General features: G+C 58.4%; 1 protein-coding gene across 1 annotated transcript in view; it reads left to right on the forward strand.

Annotated features, from left to right (window-relative positions):
- The window catches only part of TMPRSS6 (transmembrane serine protease 6), a 36839-nt gene extending 17634 nt beyond the window's left edge, over positions 1-19205 (forward strand). The window contains exons 8-18 of the mRNA XM_045872588.3: positions 284-420; positions 1769-1881; positions 2221-2330; positions 10838-10983; positions 11333-11431; positions 12382-12495; positions 13821-13937; positions 14222-14390; positions 15681-15952; positions 17657-17793; positions 18314-19205. Coding sequence (XP_045728544.2) covers positions 284-420; positions 1769-1881; positions 2221-2330; positions 10838-10983; positions 11333-11431; positions 12382-12495; positions 13821-13937; positions 14222-14390; positions 15681-15952; positions 17657-17793; positions 18314-18472 — 1573 coding nt within the window. The 3' untranslated portion in view covers positions 18473-19205. The remainder of the gene's footprint in view (positions 1-283; positions 421-1768; positions 1882-2220; positions 2331-10837; positions 10984-11332; positions 11432-12381; positions 12496-13820; positions 13938-14221; positions 14391-15680; positions 15953-17656; positions 17794-18313) is intronic.
- The last annotated feature ends 1003 nt before the right edge of the window (positions 19206-20208 follow it).

A 20208-nucleotide genomic window follows, 5' to 3' on the forward strand; every position in this document is an offset into this window, starting at 1 on the left:
TTGCAGGTGACCTCAGGTCCCTCAACCCTGAAACCTCATCTCCCTGCAGGGTAGAGACTGGGCACGCTGGGGGCACAGGGATCCGGAGGGACGGGAGTTGGCTGGGATAGTCTGGGCAACCTCCTGGCCTCTCTCACCTGAGGAGCTCGCCTGACCCTCACAGGGCCTCCAGTCAATCTCCTGGGCCAGAGAGGGTCGGAAACCTGTGCATGGACACACAGCAGTCCACCCGAGCCCCTTCCCAGGCCCCTCCCGCCCTGGCTACCTTCCTCTGTCCCTCCAGGGTCTACGGCTGCAGTCGCCAGGAGCCAGTGCTGGAGGTCCTGGCGTCCGGGGCCGTCATGGCGGTGGTCTGGAAGAAGGGCCTGCACAGCTACTACGACCCCTTCGTGCTCTCCGTGCAGCCCGTGGCCTTCCAGGGTGAGGGGTCAGGGGTCCCGAGGGATGCGAGGAGCGCTGTGGCAGAAACCCAGGGCCCAGTCTGGCATGCCCTTCCCCTTCTTTGCTGTCGTTGGGGTGGGATGGGGGCAGAGGGAAGGTTCTGGAAGCTCCTCTGCTCTCCACCCTCCCATGCCCTTGGCCTCTCTCTCCTGTCCTCTGTTCTCACTCTCCTACCCTCCCTGTCCCTGTCCCTCCTCTCCCTCATTCTCTCTCCCGCCCTCTTTCTGTTTATTGGCTGTTCTGTCCCCATCCTGGACCTGTGTCTCCTCTCTCGGCTCCTCCCCCGGTCCTCTTCCCTCCGCACCCGCTTGAGGCTGGAGTGTGGGTCTGTGGTCAGGAGGCCCGAGAACCTCAGATTCACCCCCAGACCATCCTCTCATTCTGAAGGTGAGCCCCACAGACCTCCCTGGAGATGGCACTCAGCTCAGGGAGGGCCACTCAGCATTTCCGGGAAGGGCTCTCCAGGCTGCCCGCTGGCCTCCTGTTCCGGATCTCCCTCCCTCCTTCCCTGACCCCCTTTCTCGGGAAGAACCCCACCCTTCATGCCCTGGCAGTCCTTGGGCATGGATCAGCCAAGCAAACCTTGCAGGTTCCAGAGCTGGCGGAAGAAAGGGTTGCAGACGGGAGACCACAAGCCACTGCCCCACCCCCGGCAATCTGCCTCTTCCCCTCCCTCTCCTGGTGTTGACCCCAGAGCTCTCCTGGCAGTGGCCCAGGTCCCCAGCTGCCCGTGCGGGGTTCTGGCAGCCCTCTAGGGTTGCCTGCTGCTGAGGAGGTGCCGCAGCTGGCTCTGGCTGACTCCACGGGAGTCACTGACACAGCTCAGGGGACAGGGGAACAAGGACCCTGACTCCAGGGAGAGGTAGCAGGGCAGCTGGGAACCCTCCTGATTCCTCACCCTCTCCCTGTGTGACCTCAGCCAGGTCCCCCCTCTTCTCTGAGCCTCATCTTGGAAAAGGGGCATGCCTCTCCCTCCCCCCAGCCCCATAACCTTGAGGCTCGCACAGTTGTGAACACATGAAGTAAAACGGTCAATTGCAGCGCAATCCATGTCAATAGCTACCATTTATTGAGCACTCACTACATGTCAAGCTGTTCGAACATTTTATGTCTATTTAATCTGCTTAACTGCCCTGTGAGGTATGTGCTCTTATTGTCCCCATGTTACAGACAGCTGGGGAAACTGAGGCCCAAGGTCACACCGCACCACTAACCTCTACTGTTTAATGGCAGGAGGGTGGTGGGGTTACAGCTGTCCCTCACCCGCTGGGAGGTGCAGTGAGCTGGGGCCCGGGGACCCTGTGTAACCGCTGTTCTCGGGGCCCAGCTTGCGAGGTGAACCTGACCCTGGAGGGCCGCCTGGAGCCGCAGGGCGTCCTCAGCACACCTTACTTCCCCAGCTACTACTCGCCCAGCACCCACTGCTCCTGGCACCTCACGGTGAGCCTCGTACCCTGCCGCCCATCCGCCCTCTGCCCAGAGCACCCTGTGGACCTCGGGAAGCCCCGGCTGGGAGGGGACCAGTGTCCTTCCTCTGCTGATGCATCATCCGCAGGCTGAGCCCTGGATGCAAATCCCTCCGGGTTGGGGGGGTGACAGGTGTGGCCAAGGTCTGCCCCTGTGGGCCACAGTAATGCCTATTTGTTGAGTGACTGACCAACTTCAGTCCCCACTGGGGCTCTGTGTCGGCGGGCCTCCTCCCTTTGTTGTCCTGGGAAGTGGGGCCACCAGGCCAGTGACAGCCCACAGGCCACTTGGTGACTGGCTCCTCTGTCCCAGGTGCCCTCTCTGGACTACGGCCTGGCCCTCTGGTTTGACGCCTATGCTCTGCGGACGCAGAAGTATGACCTGCCATGCACCCAGGGACAGTGGACGATCCAGAACCGGAGGTACCCTCCCGGGAACCCCTTCCTCTCCCCAAAGTTACCCACGTTGGGAGCCCTTGTCCCAGACCTCAGAGGGGCAGCCCTGGAAGAGAGCACAGGCTACAGCCCCACCCCTTGACCCATTCCCTGTCCTGGTCCCCGCCCCAGCCTCCCCTCCTGCCACCCACAGGTCTCCGCCACCTTGGATGGTGATTCTAGTTAGAGTGAAAGGTTGCACTTGGGCACTGTCACCTCACGGTCTGGTCCCCTGAATCCTTCAATGAGATGGTGCAGGAACCCCAGGACTCAGCAGGGCTACAGCGCGTGCCCCTAAGCCCATCCCTGCGCCATCGGAGGCCCCTCTTCCCTTCTCTCACTCCCTGCTGATGGCCAAAGTCAAGTGGCTTCCTGGCTAGGAAGCTGCGCAGCAAAGGCAAGGCTGCTTTTGCTAATCCGGCCATTTCCACAAGGATGGTCTCTCCCTATCACCCACACCGCCCGTGGGATTCTTGCCCTGCTATCTGTGCTGCTTCTGGCCCCCTGGTGACAAAGTTGCTAAGAAAGAAGTGAGTCCCTCCGGGAGATGGGCCAGGACACAGGGGGGCCAGGCCACATGGGGGGCTGTCTGTGGGTCAGTGGTGACTGCGGTTTGATCGGTAGGAGGACGACTGGTAAATGCCCCCTGGGGCAGGCAACTGGGGGTCACTGGTGGCCCTGACAGCTGCGAGGAGTGAGGTGGGCAGGTGGTGGGGGACGGAGACAGTGCAGGCGTGCGCTCCCCTGTCTGGGAAGAGGAGGGTGACCTGGGACATTCAGGGGAGGGGATACTTATGATGGGAGGGGCTCCACGTCTAAAGCTGGGTGGGAGCCTCCCCTAGAGGGAAAGAGGAAGGGTCAGACGCCCTTGGTGATGGGATGAGAGTTAGAGAGGGGAGGGCCGGTAGGAGGCATGGAGGGGGAGCCAAAGGAGGCCCTCCCATGGCCCCATTCTTGCGGGGCAGAGGTTTGGGGAGAGAAGAGGGATCTTGAAGGAGCCTTGCAAAGCTGGGCTGGGGTCCGGGGATGCTGAAGAGAAGCTTCTGCATCTGATAGCAGGTTGGGCCTCTATCCTCCCTTCTAATCCCAGGATTTGGTGTAGGGGGCAGGCTCCAAGAGGCTGGGATTCTAGTATGCAGAGTTCCTGATTTTTTGGCTTCACAGACTTTGAGTCTCCAAGATTCCAATACACTAAAATTGGGAGGTTCCCGGACTCCTGTTGGTTGATCCTATTCAGACAAAAGGGGACAGGGATTGACAATGCTCATTGGCGAGCCAGCGTGCTTTCCAGGACTTTGGCAATTTATTAGGGACTGGGATTGAAAGGAAAAGGAAGAAAGGCCTGAGGTGTGACTTCAGGCCCATGCTATTCGGGGGTGACGGGAGATGGTGTGACTTCGGGCCCGTGCTGTTTGGGAAACAAAAGGCATCCCACACCCTAGTGTGTAGGTGACATTTCTGCGTACCACGACCTTTATCCTCATGGAGTGCCCTGGGGACCCCCTTGCTAGCCTCCTGGGGCCTGCCCAGACCGAGGCCGGCTGGGCTCATCCCTCAGCATCAGGAGCCCACAGAATGATGGTAGGAGTGGCCCATGTTTCACACTTGTTCAAATGATGATGCTATTTTTTCCTGTCACCCTCTTGACCCCTTCCTTGAGGAAGGAGCAGGAGGGCCCAGGGTCTGCCGCTCCTGCCCTTCCACCCACATGGCTATTGCATTTGCCCAGAGCCAGGCTCACCGGCCTGTGACGTCAACGGCATCATCATTCCGTTTCCCAGAAAGGGAGTCGAGGCTCAGCACGATTAGGCGGTGCCCATTCGGGCCTGCAGTCAGAGCCTCTCCCACACCCACCACCAGCTGGGAACATGGAGGATGGTCCCCACCATGGTCCCTATGGAGGGCCTTCCCTCTCTCTCCGTGATACAGCCAGGAGGGGTTGGGCAAAGGTATGGGCCCTGGTTCTAGGGACTTGCTGAGCTACCCTTGGGTTTTAAATGTGGGTCCCGGATGGAGAGAGTCCTAATTAAAAGGAATGAGGCTGTGATGGTGGGATTTCAGGCACTAGACAGGTTCTAGTGGGGTTGTAGGGGGCTCCCTCCCAGTGTCTCAAAGCACCACTGGGCTATAGAAAGTAGGGACTGGATGGGCCATTGAACCCAATCCTCACCCATTGTACCGGAGGGGAAACTGAGGCCTAAGATGCCTAAGCCTAAGGACTTGGCTTCTTTTGCTGGTCTTTTGCCTTTCAGTGGTGTTGGAGGGATTTCAGGGTGCAGCCAGGTGGTGGATGGGGGGGCGGTGGGGGAGGCCTGACGGGCACGGCTCTCCCATCCCTCTTCTCTCTCGTCCCACGCCTCCCTGTGCTTCCTGGCGAGCTGGAGATGTGTTCAGGGGAGTCTGTGTGGAACTCTGGGAGCACTACCTTCCCCATCTATACAAAGAAGGGTTAGACCAGCCCCAGGCCCCAACTTCTTATCATTTACACAGATGTCTGAAGAAAGACGTTGTGTGTATTAGTTCCTAGTGAAATGTCACTCCAGATGAGGCTGGTGAGGTGCAGAGAGCTGAAGCCAGACAGATCAGGGTTGGAATCCTGGCTCCTTCCCTTCCTGCGGGCGAGGGCTCACCTCTCCCAACCTCCGGCAGCTCATCTGAAAACTGGCCATGAAACAGACCCCCCCGCCCCGCCCCAGGCAAGACTAAACGAGATCTGGGATGGAGGACACCGGCTCCTGTAGGCCCAGACAGAGCACCGCTCTAGAAGGCACCAACCAGGAGTTAACGACTGGCTCTTGATGCTGGGCCAGGGGTTTGCGGTGCCATTCCCTTCATCCTCAACAACTTGGTGAGGAAACAGGCCCCATACTGCCTTCACCTACCAGTGAGGAACCCAAGGCACAGAGAGGCGAAGTCATTTGCACCACCTCACCCAGATTGCAAGTGGGGGAAGCCAGAATTGAGCAAGGCAGTCAGATCCAGAGCGCGTGTGATACGCACACCCGTGCTTTGTGTGCACGAGTCTGTGCACGTACCCATGCACACCTAAATGCTCCGCTTCGTGCAGAGTCTTCCTGCGGAGCTCTGAGCAGCCGTGCTGGCTGTTCACTCTCTTGGCCACGGCACTCCTGACCAATCCACTGGCATCCTGGTGGGAGGACCGACAGCTTCTGTGGCTCCCGCCAGTTCTGAGAACGGCCTGGGAAGTCCCATCTCTATCTTCTGAGACCTTCGTGAAGGATCCGGGGTCCCCAGGTGGAGACTAATGTCCCCAGGCCTGCCCCCAGGCTGTTGCCCATGTCTGAGCCCGGAAGGGAAGGCAGAGGTATACCTCCAAACCAGAAGCACCGGTCAAACCATTTCCTTTAGTTATGATCTTTTTTGATAATGATCATCCAATGTAGATGCTGGGAAATTCTTTGAATGAGCATTTGTTGGAAAATTTACTTGTGTGGGTGGCAAAGATATGAGAAGTCTGGGGAACGGTGTTGATTTGCAGACACAGGGCGTGTAGGGAGGGGAGGCGCAGTCCTTGGGCCCAGAATGGCCATGGACAAGGAGCAACGGAGGGTGGGTTGGGGGTGAAGGTGACTTGCCCTGTAGGTGTCAGCGCAGTGATGAGGGAAGGCTGGTCCGGGCTCCCTCCGCTGGCTGGGCATCCTCAGGCTTGTGGCCTCGCTCCTCTGAGCCCTTTCTGCCTTTCCCTGCCTTGCTGCTTCCTACCAGCTCCTCCCAGTGCCCACGGCCAAGACCTCATGCCCTCTAAGTGGCCTGGAGGCAGGGGAGGGACTTGGCCTGGTGAGACTGGCCCCCAGCTGCGTGGTTTTGCAGAATCCACTTGAGCTGGGTGTCACCCCAGCACAGACTTCCCCCTTTCGGGGAATCTGCCTCTTGCCCAGCTTCCTCTCCTGTGATGTCACTTTTCTTGTCATCTGCCCAATCATTTCCCCGGCCGTCCCACTGATGGGACAGGCAGAACCACTGGCTCGTAGGCCTGCTGGAGCCCCCTCCGGCCTGGCCTGCCTATGGGGTGGCTCTTGGGCTCCCCTGGGCCCCTGGGTGGCCAGCGCTGCCTGCAGCCCCAGCGGCTCCTGGTCAGGCGGAGTGTCTGCTCCCGATGCTGGGTGCTGGCCGTGTGGTGGGCACAGCTCGTGCCGCTGCCCAAGATGAGCTCATAGGCTGACTGTGTCAGTGGCTTGCTTCCAGAGAAGTCATTTTCTCATCTCGTTTCTCAGTTTCTCATTCCTTAAAACATCCTTCAAAGGAGATATTATCACCCCTATTTTATAGACGTGAAAACTGAAGCTTGCTGACGCTGATGTGCCCAAGGGTCACACAGCTGATTCATGTGGCAAAGCTGGCCTCCAACTCAGCTCTGCAGCTCTGGGTCCAGCGCTCTGGTCACCATGTCAGATGCTGCCATTCTCCCTTCTTTAGTGCTTGCCTTCTCTGACCCTCCTTCCCACTTAATCTGTCCTTAGGGAAGGGAATGCCTGTGTGTGTGCATTCATCCATCTATCCACCCACCCAGCCTTCCTTCCTTCATCCATCCATCCATCCACCCACCCAGCCTTCCTTCCTTCATCCATCCATCCATCAATCTACCCATCCACCCACCTTTCCATCCATCCATCCATCCATCCATCCATCCATCCATCCACCTATCTTCCCTTCTTTCTATCCACCTACCCTTCCATCCACACACCCATCCCTCCATCCTTCCTTCATTCTTTCCATCCATCCATCCACCCACCCTTCCATCCATCCATTCATCCATCCACCCACCCAGCCTTCCTTCCTTCATCTACCCACCCATCCCTCCACCCACCCAGCCTTCCTTCCTTCATCCATCCATCCATCAATCTACCCATCCACCCACCTTTCCATCCATCCATCCATCCATCCATCCATCCATCCATCCATCCATCCACCTATCTTCCCTTCCTTCTATCCACCTACCCTTCCATCCACACACCCATCCCTCCATCCTTCCTTCATTCTTTCCATCCATCCATCCACCCACCCTTCCATCCATCCATCCATCCATCCATCCATCCATCCATCCACCAATCCATCTACCCAACCACCCATCCACTCTTTCTTGAATTTCTCCCTGTGTAGAGTTGTTAATATGCAAGAAAGTTGACAGGGTCCCTTCTTACAGTTTGGGTGAGGCAAGAAGGAAAAATCCTCAGTCCATGGAGGGGAAAAAGTAAGCCAGCCACTGTGCAAAAATGTGCCTCCAGACCCTGCACTTTGTAGCTGAGAGGTGGGTTCCACAGCCTTCAGACTCCTGGTGCCTCTTGGAGAGGGCTCGTGGGGGAGGAGGTGGCATTTGGTGGTTGGGGTGGAATTAGCCAGAGGATACATACCCTCCCCCAGAAGTCTCTACAGCAGGATCCAGAAATGCAGATGCACACAGGGGCCCAGCTGGATCACAGCTCTGGGAGGCAGGCTGTGTAGGGGAGAGCGGGAGAGGGAGGGACTAGTTAGCAGGGACTCACATGCTCTGCCTAATTCGGATGGCCTCTGATTACTTCCAGCCAGTGTTTCTGGGGCTCGTTTTTCAGAAGAAGCAAGAATCTAGTATATTATATAAAATTAGCAGGCAACTGAACTTGAAAAAAAAATTATTTTTAACACTGCACAGACCAAACAGACCATCCTTAAGTTGCGTGACTCAGCCTGAGTCACTAGATTGTAGCCTCTACCTTGAACTGTTGTGGAGAACCTTGCCCCAGGAATACCGCCACCAGCCCCTGCCCCAGGCCTCCAGGGTGAGAACCACATGCTGCCCGGGATGGGGGGTGGGGGTCCTGGGGTACCAGGCTGGGCCACGGGCTGATTCTGGACTTCGTTCTCTCAGACGCCAGCAGAGAAAATGTCTTGTCAGCCCTCCCTGGTACCTTAGAGCCCCTGGCCAAAGCTCAGGGTGACCACGCAGCCCTGAGATTGAAATGTTCCACTCCTCTCCGACCTGGCTCTGGTTCCTTCGCTGTCTCTCCACAACCCCTCCATGACCGTGTGGGGACAGCGTCCCATGTCCCCAAACCTTCCGCACGGTCAGGGGTATACTTGACGCATTTCCCCCTGCCCCAGTATTTCCCGCCCCTAGCTCCCCTGTCCACTCCTCAGGGAAACGCTCAGGGGACAGTAATCCATTATAGCATTTGTTTGTCCACTTTTAAAACAGACAGACAGACAGCCAAAAGTCCATTTCCTTAGTTTTTTTAACAGGCCAAGAAGGGCCAGGCCTGCTCGGGGGTGCCCCCTAGTGGCATCTTATCCCTGTCTTGTCCCCTGGGGCTGGAGGAGTCCTGGTGGAGAGCCTGGCGTCTCAGTATTATCCACCTCGGGGCCTCTTTACACTCTTTAAAATTATTGAGCACTCAGAGGGCTTTTGTGCGGGTTACAGTATCTCTATGCACATATGAGACATTACAACTAAGAAAAGTTAGAAACATTTATCAATTCATTTAAAAGAAACCCATTACAATTTTAACATAAATAACATATTTTAGAAAAAACTAATTATATTTCCCAAAGCCAAAAGCATTTGGCAAGAAACATATCATCATTTGACCTTTTTGCGACTTTCTTTTAAACCGGATTACTAGACCAGAACTGGATATACACATCTGCGTCTGCATTCCATCGAGTTGCCGTCTCACACGTCACGTAGTCTCTGGAAAATTCCACAGGGAGTGAAAAAGGCAAATATTACCTGAGCATTATTATGAAAATAATTTTTACTTTGGAGCTCTGGTGGCCCCCGGACCGCACTTTGAGGACTGTTGGTTGGTTTGGGGGCAAGAATATGATTCACTCTAGCCAGACAGTACGGGGAGGCCGTACCTCAGGTCTGTGCAGGAACACGGGAAACGTGGGCACTCAGCCCCTGGAGCTCCCGTGGCAGTGAGAGCCAAGGTACCCATCTCCCCCCACCCCGCTCCCCCCGGAGCAGGCTGGCTGGGTCCTCCTAGGTCCCCAGGAGGCTGGATTCCGGCTGACCTCCGCCATTCCCTTCACGAGCCTCCTCTGGGACACAGGATGAGAACAATTCCTGTCTCACAAGATGGACCTGCTGCAAGAACCTCCGAATCTCTGTGCAATGAGGCCTTGCAGTGTTGCTGCCGATGAGGGAGGGGCCGGACAAGACAACCCCAAATCTTCCTCAGTTGCTTCTTGATCAGCTCGTCGACTAATTAACTGAACTATGAAGTGCTTGCCGTATTCTAGAAGTTCCGACGGAGTACGGGCCCTCCCGGGAGTTAGATGACCTGCTCTGTGGGCTGTTGCATCTGCTGAGGGATGCTCCCATCATGCTTTGGGGCATTCCCACCTGCTCTCTGGACTTCCCCCTGCCTTCTCTGCTGGGGGCACTTTCACTTCTCGCTGCCTGTTTTCTGACCTGTGCTCTGGGTGTGCTTCCCGCGTCTGTAAAGGCGTTCCTATGTGCTCTGTGAGGGCGCTCCCTTCCCCGTGGGGGGCATGCCTATGAGCTGAGGAGACTGACCCATCTGTTCTGTGAGGGTGTCCCACCTGCGGAGGGAGGGAACCCCAGGCTGCTGTCTGGGGAGCACCCATCCCTCTGGGGGAGTGGTTGCACGCACTTGGTGGGGAAAGCGAGCCCACTTGCTCTGGGAGGTGGGGTGTGCCCAGACGCCATGTGGGATAAACCCCCTGTGCCCTCCGTCCCTGGAGAGGGGAAGATCCCTAGCTGCTCTCTGGGAAGACTTTCACCCCTCTGTGGGGGTTCTCCCACCTGCTCTGTGGGAACAAGAGTATCACGTTGGGGTGGGGGAGTCCAGCCGGGGTGTGGGGCTCCGCCCCTGGTTGGGGAATGGTCCCACCTTAGTGCCGCCATGACGGAGGGGACGCCCCTCAGCCCTGTTCTACTGCATCAGTCCTGGGAGCAGAAGCGGTGCCTCCCTCAGGTCCAGGGAGTCACAGGGAGACCCCAGGGCTGTGGAGCCTTCTCAGTGGGAAGGACCGAGCCTGCACAGGGCACACTGCTGCCTCCTCCCCCACGCCGAGCACAAGGGGAGCGTCCTCTCCTATTTACACAGAGTAGACCTTCCAAGGACTCTTGCCTCTGCAGACACACTGAAGCTCTGTCAGATTTGGAGTCAACAGAGATGATAGTTCCCCTTCTCTTATCGGGGGGGGAGTGAGGCTCAGGGAAGGACCCTGACTTGCTAGGATCTCACAGCTCCCAGGTGACTGGGGCTAGAATCCAGACTTTGCATTTTATCCTGCAGGGAATGGGGAACCATTGAAGGTTTTTGAGCAGGGGAATGACAGTCTGATTTCTAGAAGATGACTCTGGGGGTGAGCGGTCACCCAAGGGAGAAAACAAGACAGAGAGGGTGAAGGTGGGGGTGCAGCTCCCCCTTCCCCTGCGGCTGCTCTGCCCTTGCCCTGTCTGTGCACGGAAGCCGTCCCTTCCCTGGGGCTGGCCCGTGCGGCCCTGAGTCTGTCTCTGTCACCCCCAGGCTGTGTGGCCTGCGCACCCTGCAGCCCTATGCCGAGAGGATCCCCGTGGTGGCCACTGCCGGTATCACGGTCAACTTCACGTCCCAGATCCCCCTCACTGGGCCCGGCGTGCAGGTGCATTACGGCTTGTACAACCAGTCCGATCGTGAGTATGAGCAGCCCGGGGAGCGGGGCGGGCGCCCTCGATGCCCCTGCAGCTTCTCCCTGCCTCCTTCCCATCCCCGGAAGCACCAAAGGACTGTGTGCGTGTGCGTGTGTGTGTGTGTGTGCGCACGATACCTGCGCCTCTGTGTGTGCCCCCACAGGCAAGGCTGTCACCTGTGTTCAGCAGGCATACACACTCATACAGACCTGTGTGTTTGCTGTGTACGTGGGACATGTCTGTCCACATGCACCGTGCAGATGGGTGTGTGCACACGTGGGTACGCGTGTGAGCACGCAAGAGCAGCATGTCTGCACGGGTCTGCATGATGACACGCGCCCTCCCTGTGCAGCCTGCCCTGGAGCGTTCCTCTGCTCTGTGAACGGACTCTGTGTGCCCGCCTGCGACGGGGTCAAGGACTGCCCCAACGGCCTGGACGAGAGAAACTGCGGTAGGCAGCCTGCCCGTCCCATCCCTCCTCTCTCTTCGCCTTCTCTGTGCACCAAGGCGAGCCCCCCTTTTTGAATAGAGACATCCCCCCACCAAACGTGCAGTTCCTCTTATCAGCACCCAGGAAGTGGGCTCTCTCGCTGTGCTGAGATGGCAAGATGGAAGCACCGAGTCGGAAAGTGGGCTCCCCAGGGCCACTGTTTGGGGAGGTAGCAGGGACAAGCTGGGACCCAGGTCTCCTGACTCCCAACTCACAGCTTCTCCCCACCAGGCCATCGTGCCCAGCCTTTTGTCCCAGCCAGCTGTCCAAGAAGGAACAGAGTGGATGGAGGACCAGGAATGGGAAGGCAAGCCCCGGGTGGCCAAGGAGAGAATCCTGTATCTTCCTCCCTTGAGTGGGGTCCCCACCCCTCCACCTCAGGGGTTTGGACTGGAGCTGTCAACTCTTCCTGGAGTTATGCTCACCACTGCCCAGCCCTGGCAGCAGGGGCCCTGGTGGTCCCCCAGCCAGGACTCTCTTAGAATAATGCCTCTCCTTCTGAGTCCTGGCTTTTGGCCCCCACATTCACCATCAGGGCAGCCTTTTCTTGTCTGACCTCCCCCAACCTCCCCAGACCTCCCCCAATCCCATCCCATCCAAGTTTTAAATACTTGGAGAGAGAAGCAGGAGGGAAGGGAGATGTGCTGGGGAAGGTGCCTCATATTTGGAACTAGAGCATCTGGCTTCAGGTTCTGGTTCAGCCAGATGACCTTGGACAGGTCATTTCATTTCTGTTCCCACCCATGGAACGGGGGTATCTCAGAGGGTTGCTGTGAGACTCAGGTGTAAAGTAGCTAAGAAAGAGACTTACGGCCCTTGCACAGAATATAACACACGTGCTACAGACAGCACAAAGTCCCAGCCCGGCTCCTCAGGCTTCCTCTCACCTGCCTCTGTGTGTCCCCACGCAGTTTGCAGAGCCACATTTCAGTGCCAAGAAGACAGCACGTGCATCTCACTGTCCAGAGTCTGTGACCGGCAGCCTGACTGTCTTGACGGGAGTGATGAAGAGCAGTGCCAGGAAGGTAGGCTGGGGTAGGACCAGCTATCCAGAGGGAAACCAAATAATGGGCTCAGCCAGGACAGTCCAGCCCTTCTGTATGCTTCTTCAGGAAAGGTGTCTGCCCTCTTGTCCAAACACTCACCGACCCATCTGTATGGACACTTATCCATCCATCCATCCATCCATCCATCCATCCATCCATCCATCCATCCATCCATCTATGCATGCATCCATCCATCCATGCATCCATCCATCTTATGGCCTCCCCAACCACCTATCTGTGCATTGATTCATACACCCACTCATTCATCCATCCATCCACCTGTCCACCCACCTATCTCCCTATCCACTGAGCCATCAATCTACCCATTTATTAGTTCACCTAACTACCTGTGTGTCCATCGTTCCATCCTCCATCCATGCATCCATGAATGCATGTATGCATGCATCCATCCATTGATGTAACTATCTGTTTATCTGTTGGTCCTTACATCCACTCATTTATCCATCCTTCTAGCTGTTTGTTAGTCTACCTACTGGACCATCAACCCACCCATTTGTTGATCTATCCAATCTCCTGTCTGTGTCCATTGTTTTATCCATCCATCCATCCACCCACTCATCCATTCATCCATCCATCCATCCATCCATCCATCCATCCTAATCCATCCATCCAACACCTGCAGACAAGCCAGTGATAGGTAAACAGAGTGAAGGAGTGGGAATAATAGACACCAGCGAGGTGGTCCCTGCCCTTTGGGATTATCTGCTAGTAGGAAGACGTGATGGGTGACTGTCTCTGGCCCAATGCCTTCTGGACATCATGTCCAGTAGCATGGGAAGATTGGCGTGCAGGAGGACATCAGGCAGGGAAAGCTTCCTACAAGACGTGGGCTTTGAACTTGGCCTTGCAGAGAGGTAAAATTTAAATCAGCAGGAGGAAAGGAGAGCAGGCCAAGACCAGGTGAGGGCGCAGAAAGTTCTTCACGGTGAAGACAGTGAGGAGCGGGTGGGCGGCTGGGTGGGGCCAGGATCTGGAGGAAGGCCGGGCTAGGAGGGGAGGCTTAGACTGATGGGAGAGGCATAGCCCTGTTCCTGGGAGCCTACTGAAAGTGGAGACACAGCCTTACTCTCGACAGACCAGTCTGAGGGGGGTGAAGGGACATGGCCTGCCTTTTTAGGAGACCCTACAGGAGCCTTGGGGGACCCTTCAGTGTGCTCAAGGGATCCCTCCCCAGTCTCCTCCTGGCCTCTTCCAGGCTCCACCTTCCCTGGGCCTTGTTTCGGAGGCTCCCTGGGGCTCAGGGACCCACCCTCCATGCCCTGCCCCTACCCCCTCTCCCCCAGGGGTGCCTTGTGGGACGTTCACCTTCCAGTGTGAGGACCACAGCTGTGTGAAGAAGCCCAACCCGCAGTGTGATGGGCTTCCCGACTGCAGGGACGGCTCCGACGAGCGGCACTGTGGTGAGCCGACAGGGGCAGAGGGTGGGGGCAGAGGACCCTCTCTACCTGCAGGGCCCTGAGTGTGGGAGGGAAGGAGGGGCCGCACTGGGAAGCTGAGGGAGAGCTCACTTTGTCTCTTTCTGTCCCGCCTCTGCACCCACTCTGGGTCCTGCCTCTCCTTCATTCTCTTTCCCATCCCCCTCCATCTTTCCTTTGGCCTTCCTCTCTGCCTCCCTTTCTCCGTCTCTCTCTGTGTCCATTCCTCACTGGCTTCTGGCCATCCCTGTCCCTCCCCGCGCCCCCAGACTGTGGCCTCCAGGGCCCCTCCGGCCGCATAGTGGGCGGGGCCGTGTCTTCAGAGGGTGAGTGGCCCTGGCAGGCCAGCCTCCAGGTTCGGGGCCGACACATCTGTGGGGGGGCGCTCATCGCTGACCGCTGGGTGATAACAGCTGCCCACTGCTTCCAGGAGGACAGGTGAGCGGGGGCCGTGGGGCCCGAGACCACAAGAGATGGGAGAGGGGAGGGGAGGCCTGGCAGGCAGGGACAGTGGGTCTGAGATCCAAGCAGGAGGGAAGGGTGGTGGGAAGCCCATCAGACTTGCTGTTTGAACGCTTGGGTTCAGTCCTGGCTCCACCATGAACATAGTCCATGCCCCTGGAAAGGTTGCTCAACCTCCCTGCCCTGCTTTTGAAATCTTGCTTTAAGTTGGGTTAGTGATTCATTCACTCATTCATTCCTGTATTCACTCAGCCATTCAGCAATATGTATCGTGCTCCTACTAGGGAGCTGTGCCAGACCCTAGGGGTACAGCAGAGAACAGAACCGCCCCACTTGGTCATAGGCCATGCCCCGCCCCTGCCAGGTGTCTGTGACCTGGTGAGTGGGGCCCAAGAAGCCTCCAAGAAGGGACATCCCACCCAGCCCCCCAGACATCTCCATCCACATGGTGGGCTGGCAGCACTCCATCTCCTAGGCCCCACCAGTCCTGGACTCCCTTCCGACACCTCCTTTTCTGTCCCGGGTCCACATTGTCCCCAGCCAAAGACCAGGAGCCACCACGGCACCCCACCCCACGCCCTTTACATCCAGAGCCAGACAGCAAGTGCTCTCGGTGCGCTGGACCAATCCTCAGCCGCTGCCTGTCCACACACCCCCAGCACCTCGGGCCAGCCCAGAGCCTGGCTCCGCTTTGCATCCCCTCCCCAGGGGCCTGGGTGCTCTTTCTGGGTGCAGTCTGACCACCTCACTCTCTCACTGCTTCCCCGGCTCCCCGCGGCCCGTGAGGTAAAGCAAGCCCTGGGCGCTGACCTGGCATGCAGGGGTCTTCGCCACCCCGTCTCGGCTGATTGCGGCATACTCAAGGCCCACCCCCTCCCAGGGCGGACCAGCAGGTCTCCGTAAGCTCACAGCAGCCCCATCTGTAAGGTGCACAGACAAAAAGGAGAGGACTGTTTGTCACTGCCTGGCACTGTGCTGATTTTTCACATGTACAGTCTTACTGAGTTCCCCCCAGTAACCTAGGAGTAGAAGACGAGGAGACTGAGGCGTAGAGAAGCACACACGTATCTAGGGAGGGATAAAGCTGGGACTGGAACCCGGGCAGGTGGACTCCGTCGCCAGCGTCGCTGGCTGTACCACGCCCTTTCCAGAGTGGGGAAGGGACGGGTGTGACCGCCGGGGTTGCTGGTGGGGAAGCCGGCTAGCCTACGGGTCTGGGAGGAGAGAGGCGGCGGCTGAGCACGCACTCCCCCCCCCCACACACAGCATGGCCTCCCCCGCGCTGTGGACGGTGTTCCTGGGCAAGGTGTGGCAGAGCTCCCGCTGGCCGGGCGAGGTGTCCTTCAAGGTGAGCCGCCTGCTCCTGCACCCTTACCACGAAGAGGACAGCCACGACTACGACGTGGCCCTGCTGCAGCTCGACCACCCGGTGGTGCGCTCGGCCGCCGTGCAACCCGTCTGCCTGCCCGCGCGCTCCCACTTCTTCGAGCCGGGCCTGCACTGCTGGATCACGGGCTGGGGTGCCCTGCGCGAGGGCGGTGAGCCGGCTGGGCTGCTGGAGGGCAGATCAGGGGAGGTGGGGTGCGGTCCACCTCCCGAGGCTTCCGAGCCTGGAGGGGGCCAGGCGAGGGGCCCCAGGGCTCTACCCCAGGGGCCCTCTGGTGCTGGGATCAACCCGGGTTGGATGTCACAGAAGAAAACAAGCTTTTACTATAGCGGGTGGCTCCTGCCTTCCGGGCCCTTCCCTCCTTCCAGAACGTGCATTTAAAGGGAACAGAGGGCGTGGGAGGTTACCTTGCGGGATATGTGTGAAGTGATGGGGCAGGTTAGGAACCCAACAGCCCACGGGCAAGCTCCAACCTCTGCTCCTTGGACACAGATGACTTTCTACATGGAGGTTGGATTTTAGGGAACGTGGTCTCATTTAATCCACCCAATACCCCTAAGGCTGGGAATTATGGTCCCATTTTAGCAGTTCTTCCAAGTCGCCCAGCCAGAGAGGGTTGGAACAGGGACTGGCACCGAGGACTGCCTGACCCCAGAGCCCTGCTATTCCTGCTACTGCCCCTGAAGCAGGGGGCCTCTCCCCTTCCCACCTAAACTCACCATCCCTAGGGGCCACGTCTGTTCTGTGAATACAGGCAGGCCCAGGCCAGCATAACCACAGCCATGCCCTGCACCCTTAAAGAGGGTGGCTTTAAAGATGGGGACAGTGATTTACAATCTGGAGGCAGGCAGGACTGTAGAGATACTTTAAAGATGGGGAAACTGAGGCTCAGATGAGAAGTGACTTGTTCAAGGGGATGATGGAGGATAGCAGTAAAGCAAGGATTGGTTCATTTGCTCACTCATTCAAGGATACATTTATGAGCACCTACTGTATGCCAGGCCTCGAGCTGGGCAAAGATGGGCTATAGGGATGAAAAGAGAACATTCTTGGGGGAGACAGTGCTTAGAGCTGACATGGGTGGGGAGGTGCAGCCCAGAGGAGGGGCCTAGCCAGGTGGGGTCAGGGAGGCTTCCGGACAGGGGCTGGCTAAGCCAAGGCTGGGAGGACAAGTCGGCGGTGTCCACGTGGGGGAGAGAGGTGTTCCCGTTAAGCGTACAGGTGGCAACCCGGGGAGTCTCGAGAACACCCTGCACCAGAGGGAGCTGGGTGCAGGCAGAAGTGGATGAGGACTGGCGGGAAGGACAGGATGGGCTCATTGGCCGTTGTAAGGAGCTTGAGCCAGGAGTTTGCCTGACCTGCACTTTAAAACCAACTGAGGGCTTCCAGAAAAACACCAACATTGAGTCCCACCCTAGCCAAACAGACCAGATCTTGGGGTGGGACCAGGCACAGTGTGGAATGAAGCTCCCTGGGGGCCCTCCCTGGGGGGCCCTGGCACAGCACTGGGCTGGCCAGTGGGGAGACACTGATGAATTTTAGGAGGAGAGTGTAGGGTCAGATGTGTGCTCTGGAATAATCTCCCAGGGGCTGTCACAGAACAAGGGGGCACTGGCCAAGAGGCCTCAAGCAGGAGGGGCGGCAGGGAGAAGGACACTATCCAGATAGGCTTTGGGTGGGGACTCTGTCCCCGTGGGCCATGAGGGGCCAGAACAGAGTGACGGTGAGGCGAGGCGGAGGGGTAGGGGGCGGGCAGAGCAGGAGAGATGAAGGGGGGCTTCCGAGCTGCAAGGGGAAAAGTGGAAGGAAGAGTCCACTCTCATCTCTGCCTTCTGCCCCCGACCCCACCGGGCAGGCCCCACCAGCAATGGTCTGCAGAAGGTGGACGTGCAGCTGATCCCGCAGGACCTGTGCAGCGAGGCTTATCGCTACCAGGTGACACCCCGCATGCTGTGCGCTGGCTACCGCAAGGGCAAGAAGGATGCCTGTCAGGTGACGCCTTGGGGGTGGGTGGCTGAGAGGAGGGAGGGAGGGCGGGCGGGCGGCACTCACATCGTGCAAGGCCTGGCCCTCTGCTCACACTAGCCTGCTGAAGCCCCACGGCCTCCCAGCAAGGCCGGGATGGCTGTCCCAACTTTACCAATAAGGAAACTGAGGTTCGGGGAGGTGGAGGGACCTGCACCAAGTTGCAGGCCCCAGAGCACAAGAGAGCTGCGGTGGGCAGGTCTGAGGCTCAAACCCAGTTCTGCCCCCTGCCAAGCAAGGCGCTTTACCCAAAGGGACACAGGAGCTAGGAATGGAAGGAGCCCACAAAAGGGAGGCAGAGAGGAGTGGGGACACACGTGTACTCTTCCACAACAGCCAGGACCTGTGGAAGGACTGGCAGGGCTGCTCTGGGCTCTCTCCACTGATCAGGAGCAGGGGAGGCAGAAGACTTCCCAAGAGCCTCTTGTCACCTGGAAGACTCCCAGTAGTCCCTGATGCAGACCTGCCTCTCCTCTCCCCCTTTCAGGGTGACTCGGGAGGTCCACTGGTGTGCAAGGAGCCCAGTGGCCGCTGGTTCCTGGCGGGGCTGGTCAGCTGGGGCCTGGGCTGTGGCCGGCCCAACTACTTTGGTGTCTACACCCGCATCACAGGGGTGATTGGCTGGATCCAGCAGGTGCTGACCTGAGGAGCTTCCCTCCCTGCAGAGCTGGGACCCACCTCCTGGACTCAAGAGAGTCCGGGGCACCCACTGGGCAGGGTAACAAGTATTCTGGGGGCAGCAGGGGGGCCTCGTGGAGGCAGGAGGTAGCATCCCGTCATCCCCCAACCTGCTCCCTGACATCTGCCCCAGGGAGGGCAACAGTAGGAGAAGATCCATCAGCTGGTAGTGGACTCCCCCTGCACCCCAGAGCCTGGATGGTCAGCAGGCCCAGCTGGAGGGGTTCACATCCAGCCCTGTTGCCTCCTGATCCTCTCTCCTCCTTCTCCTTCTTCTGCTGCTGACTTGGGCGGGGGCGGGGGGGATGGTTCAGCAGTGATAGTGGGGCTTCCAGGTCCCAATAGGGGTGTCTGAGCTCCCCTCCGCCAATGCAGAGAGCAGATTCAGCCTGTGAACTTGAGGGGTGGGGATGGGAGGCACCCCCAAGGAGGGGCCCCACAGCCCTGCAAACAGCCAAGTGGGCCAGCTGCCACCATAAGCCAAAGGGTGGGGGGAGCCCCGGGTCTAGGGTCCTCACCCCACCCCTACCTGTCCCTTGGGCCTCCACTGCCCACTCACACCTGGAAGTGAGCTCCATTGCCCTGAAGAATAAAGCCGTTTGATCTGAGGCCCTGCTGTGGGGTTTGAATGGGGCCCGCCATCAACCCCACACTCTTGACTGAGCAGACTCTGCTTCCTGCTCAGCCTATTGGTCAAATGTCTAGAAAGCCAAGGTGGGGTCAGTGGGGGCAGGGGTGACCTCCAGGGCGGTTGCTCAGGTCCCAGGAGCAACCCTAAGAAGGAGGTGGTTTGGTGACCCCCTTGGATCAGAAGGATGGGTCGAGTGATAGGCTCCGTCTGCAAGCTTGGGAGGAAACTGAGGCAGAGGGGCGGAGCCATCCTCAGGATCACACCAGCGGGTTCATAGTGAAGCCTGGTGTGGAAGCCCCGCCTCCTGGTTCCCAGTCCACCCCTTCTCAGCGTGACACTCCTTTTGCTTTCTTGGGATCCTTCATTCAGCAAGCCATCAGTCTCCCGCTACGTGCCAACCACTGCGCTGGGGCCACAGAGATGCACAGAACTCAGCTCCTGATCTCAGGAGGGGTGGGGATGACAATCCAGTGTGAAGGGGCTTTGGGGTAGCCGGGAACTCGGGAAGTCAGGGAAGGCTGCCTGGAGGAGGTGAGACTTCAGTTGCAGCCCAAAGGTGGCCAAGGTGGGGCAGGGCATTCCAGGGAGGGAAACAGCAAAGGTGCAAAGGTTTAAGTCCCAAAAGAACACGGCATATTGGTGAGCTGTTCTGAGTTACACAGAGGTTGAGAGAGGAGCAAACTGAGATCAGATGACAAAGAATTTGGAGTTAAGGACTTGATGCTGAGTGCTCTGGGGAGCCACAGAAGAAGGCTCTAGAGCAGGGGAGCGACACGAGTGGATTCGCACTTTAGAAGGATCAGGGGCCCCAGCGTGGAGGCACGAGTGCAGAGGGAGTGGGAAGCAGGGAGGCCCTGAGGAGGCTGCTGCTCAACTCCAGGAGGAAGAGGAAGGGGGTCTAATGAGCTGGGCAGCGGGGATGCACTTGAAGGACCCTCAGTGTCCTCCAGGTGCCTTAGCGGCTGGGGGTTGAGTGAGGGAGGAGTCACCCAGGACCACTCCCAGGGGTCCGTCCTGATCCACCGGGCCAGTGGAGGACCTGTTGCCTGGCCTGGGGCACCTGGGGAGGGAAA

Source organism: Mirounga angustirostris, unplaced genomic scaffold, assembly GCF_029215605.1.
Source record: "Mirounga angustirostris isolate CCGP_5_RB_7025 unplaced genomic scaffold, mMirAng1.0.hap1 SCAF_5, whole genome shotgun sequence".
NCBI classification, from domain to species: Eukaryota; Metazoa; Chordata; class Mammalia; order Carnivora; family Phocidae; genus Mirounga; species Mirounga angustirostris.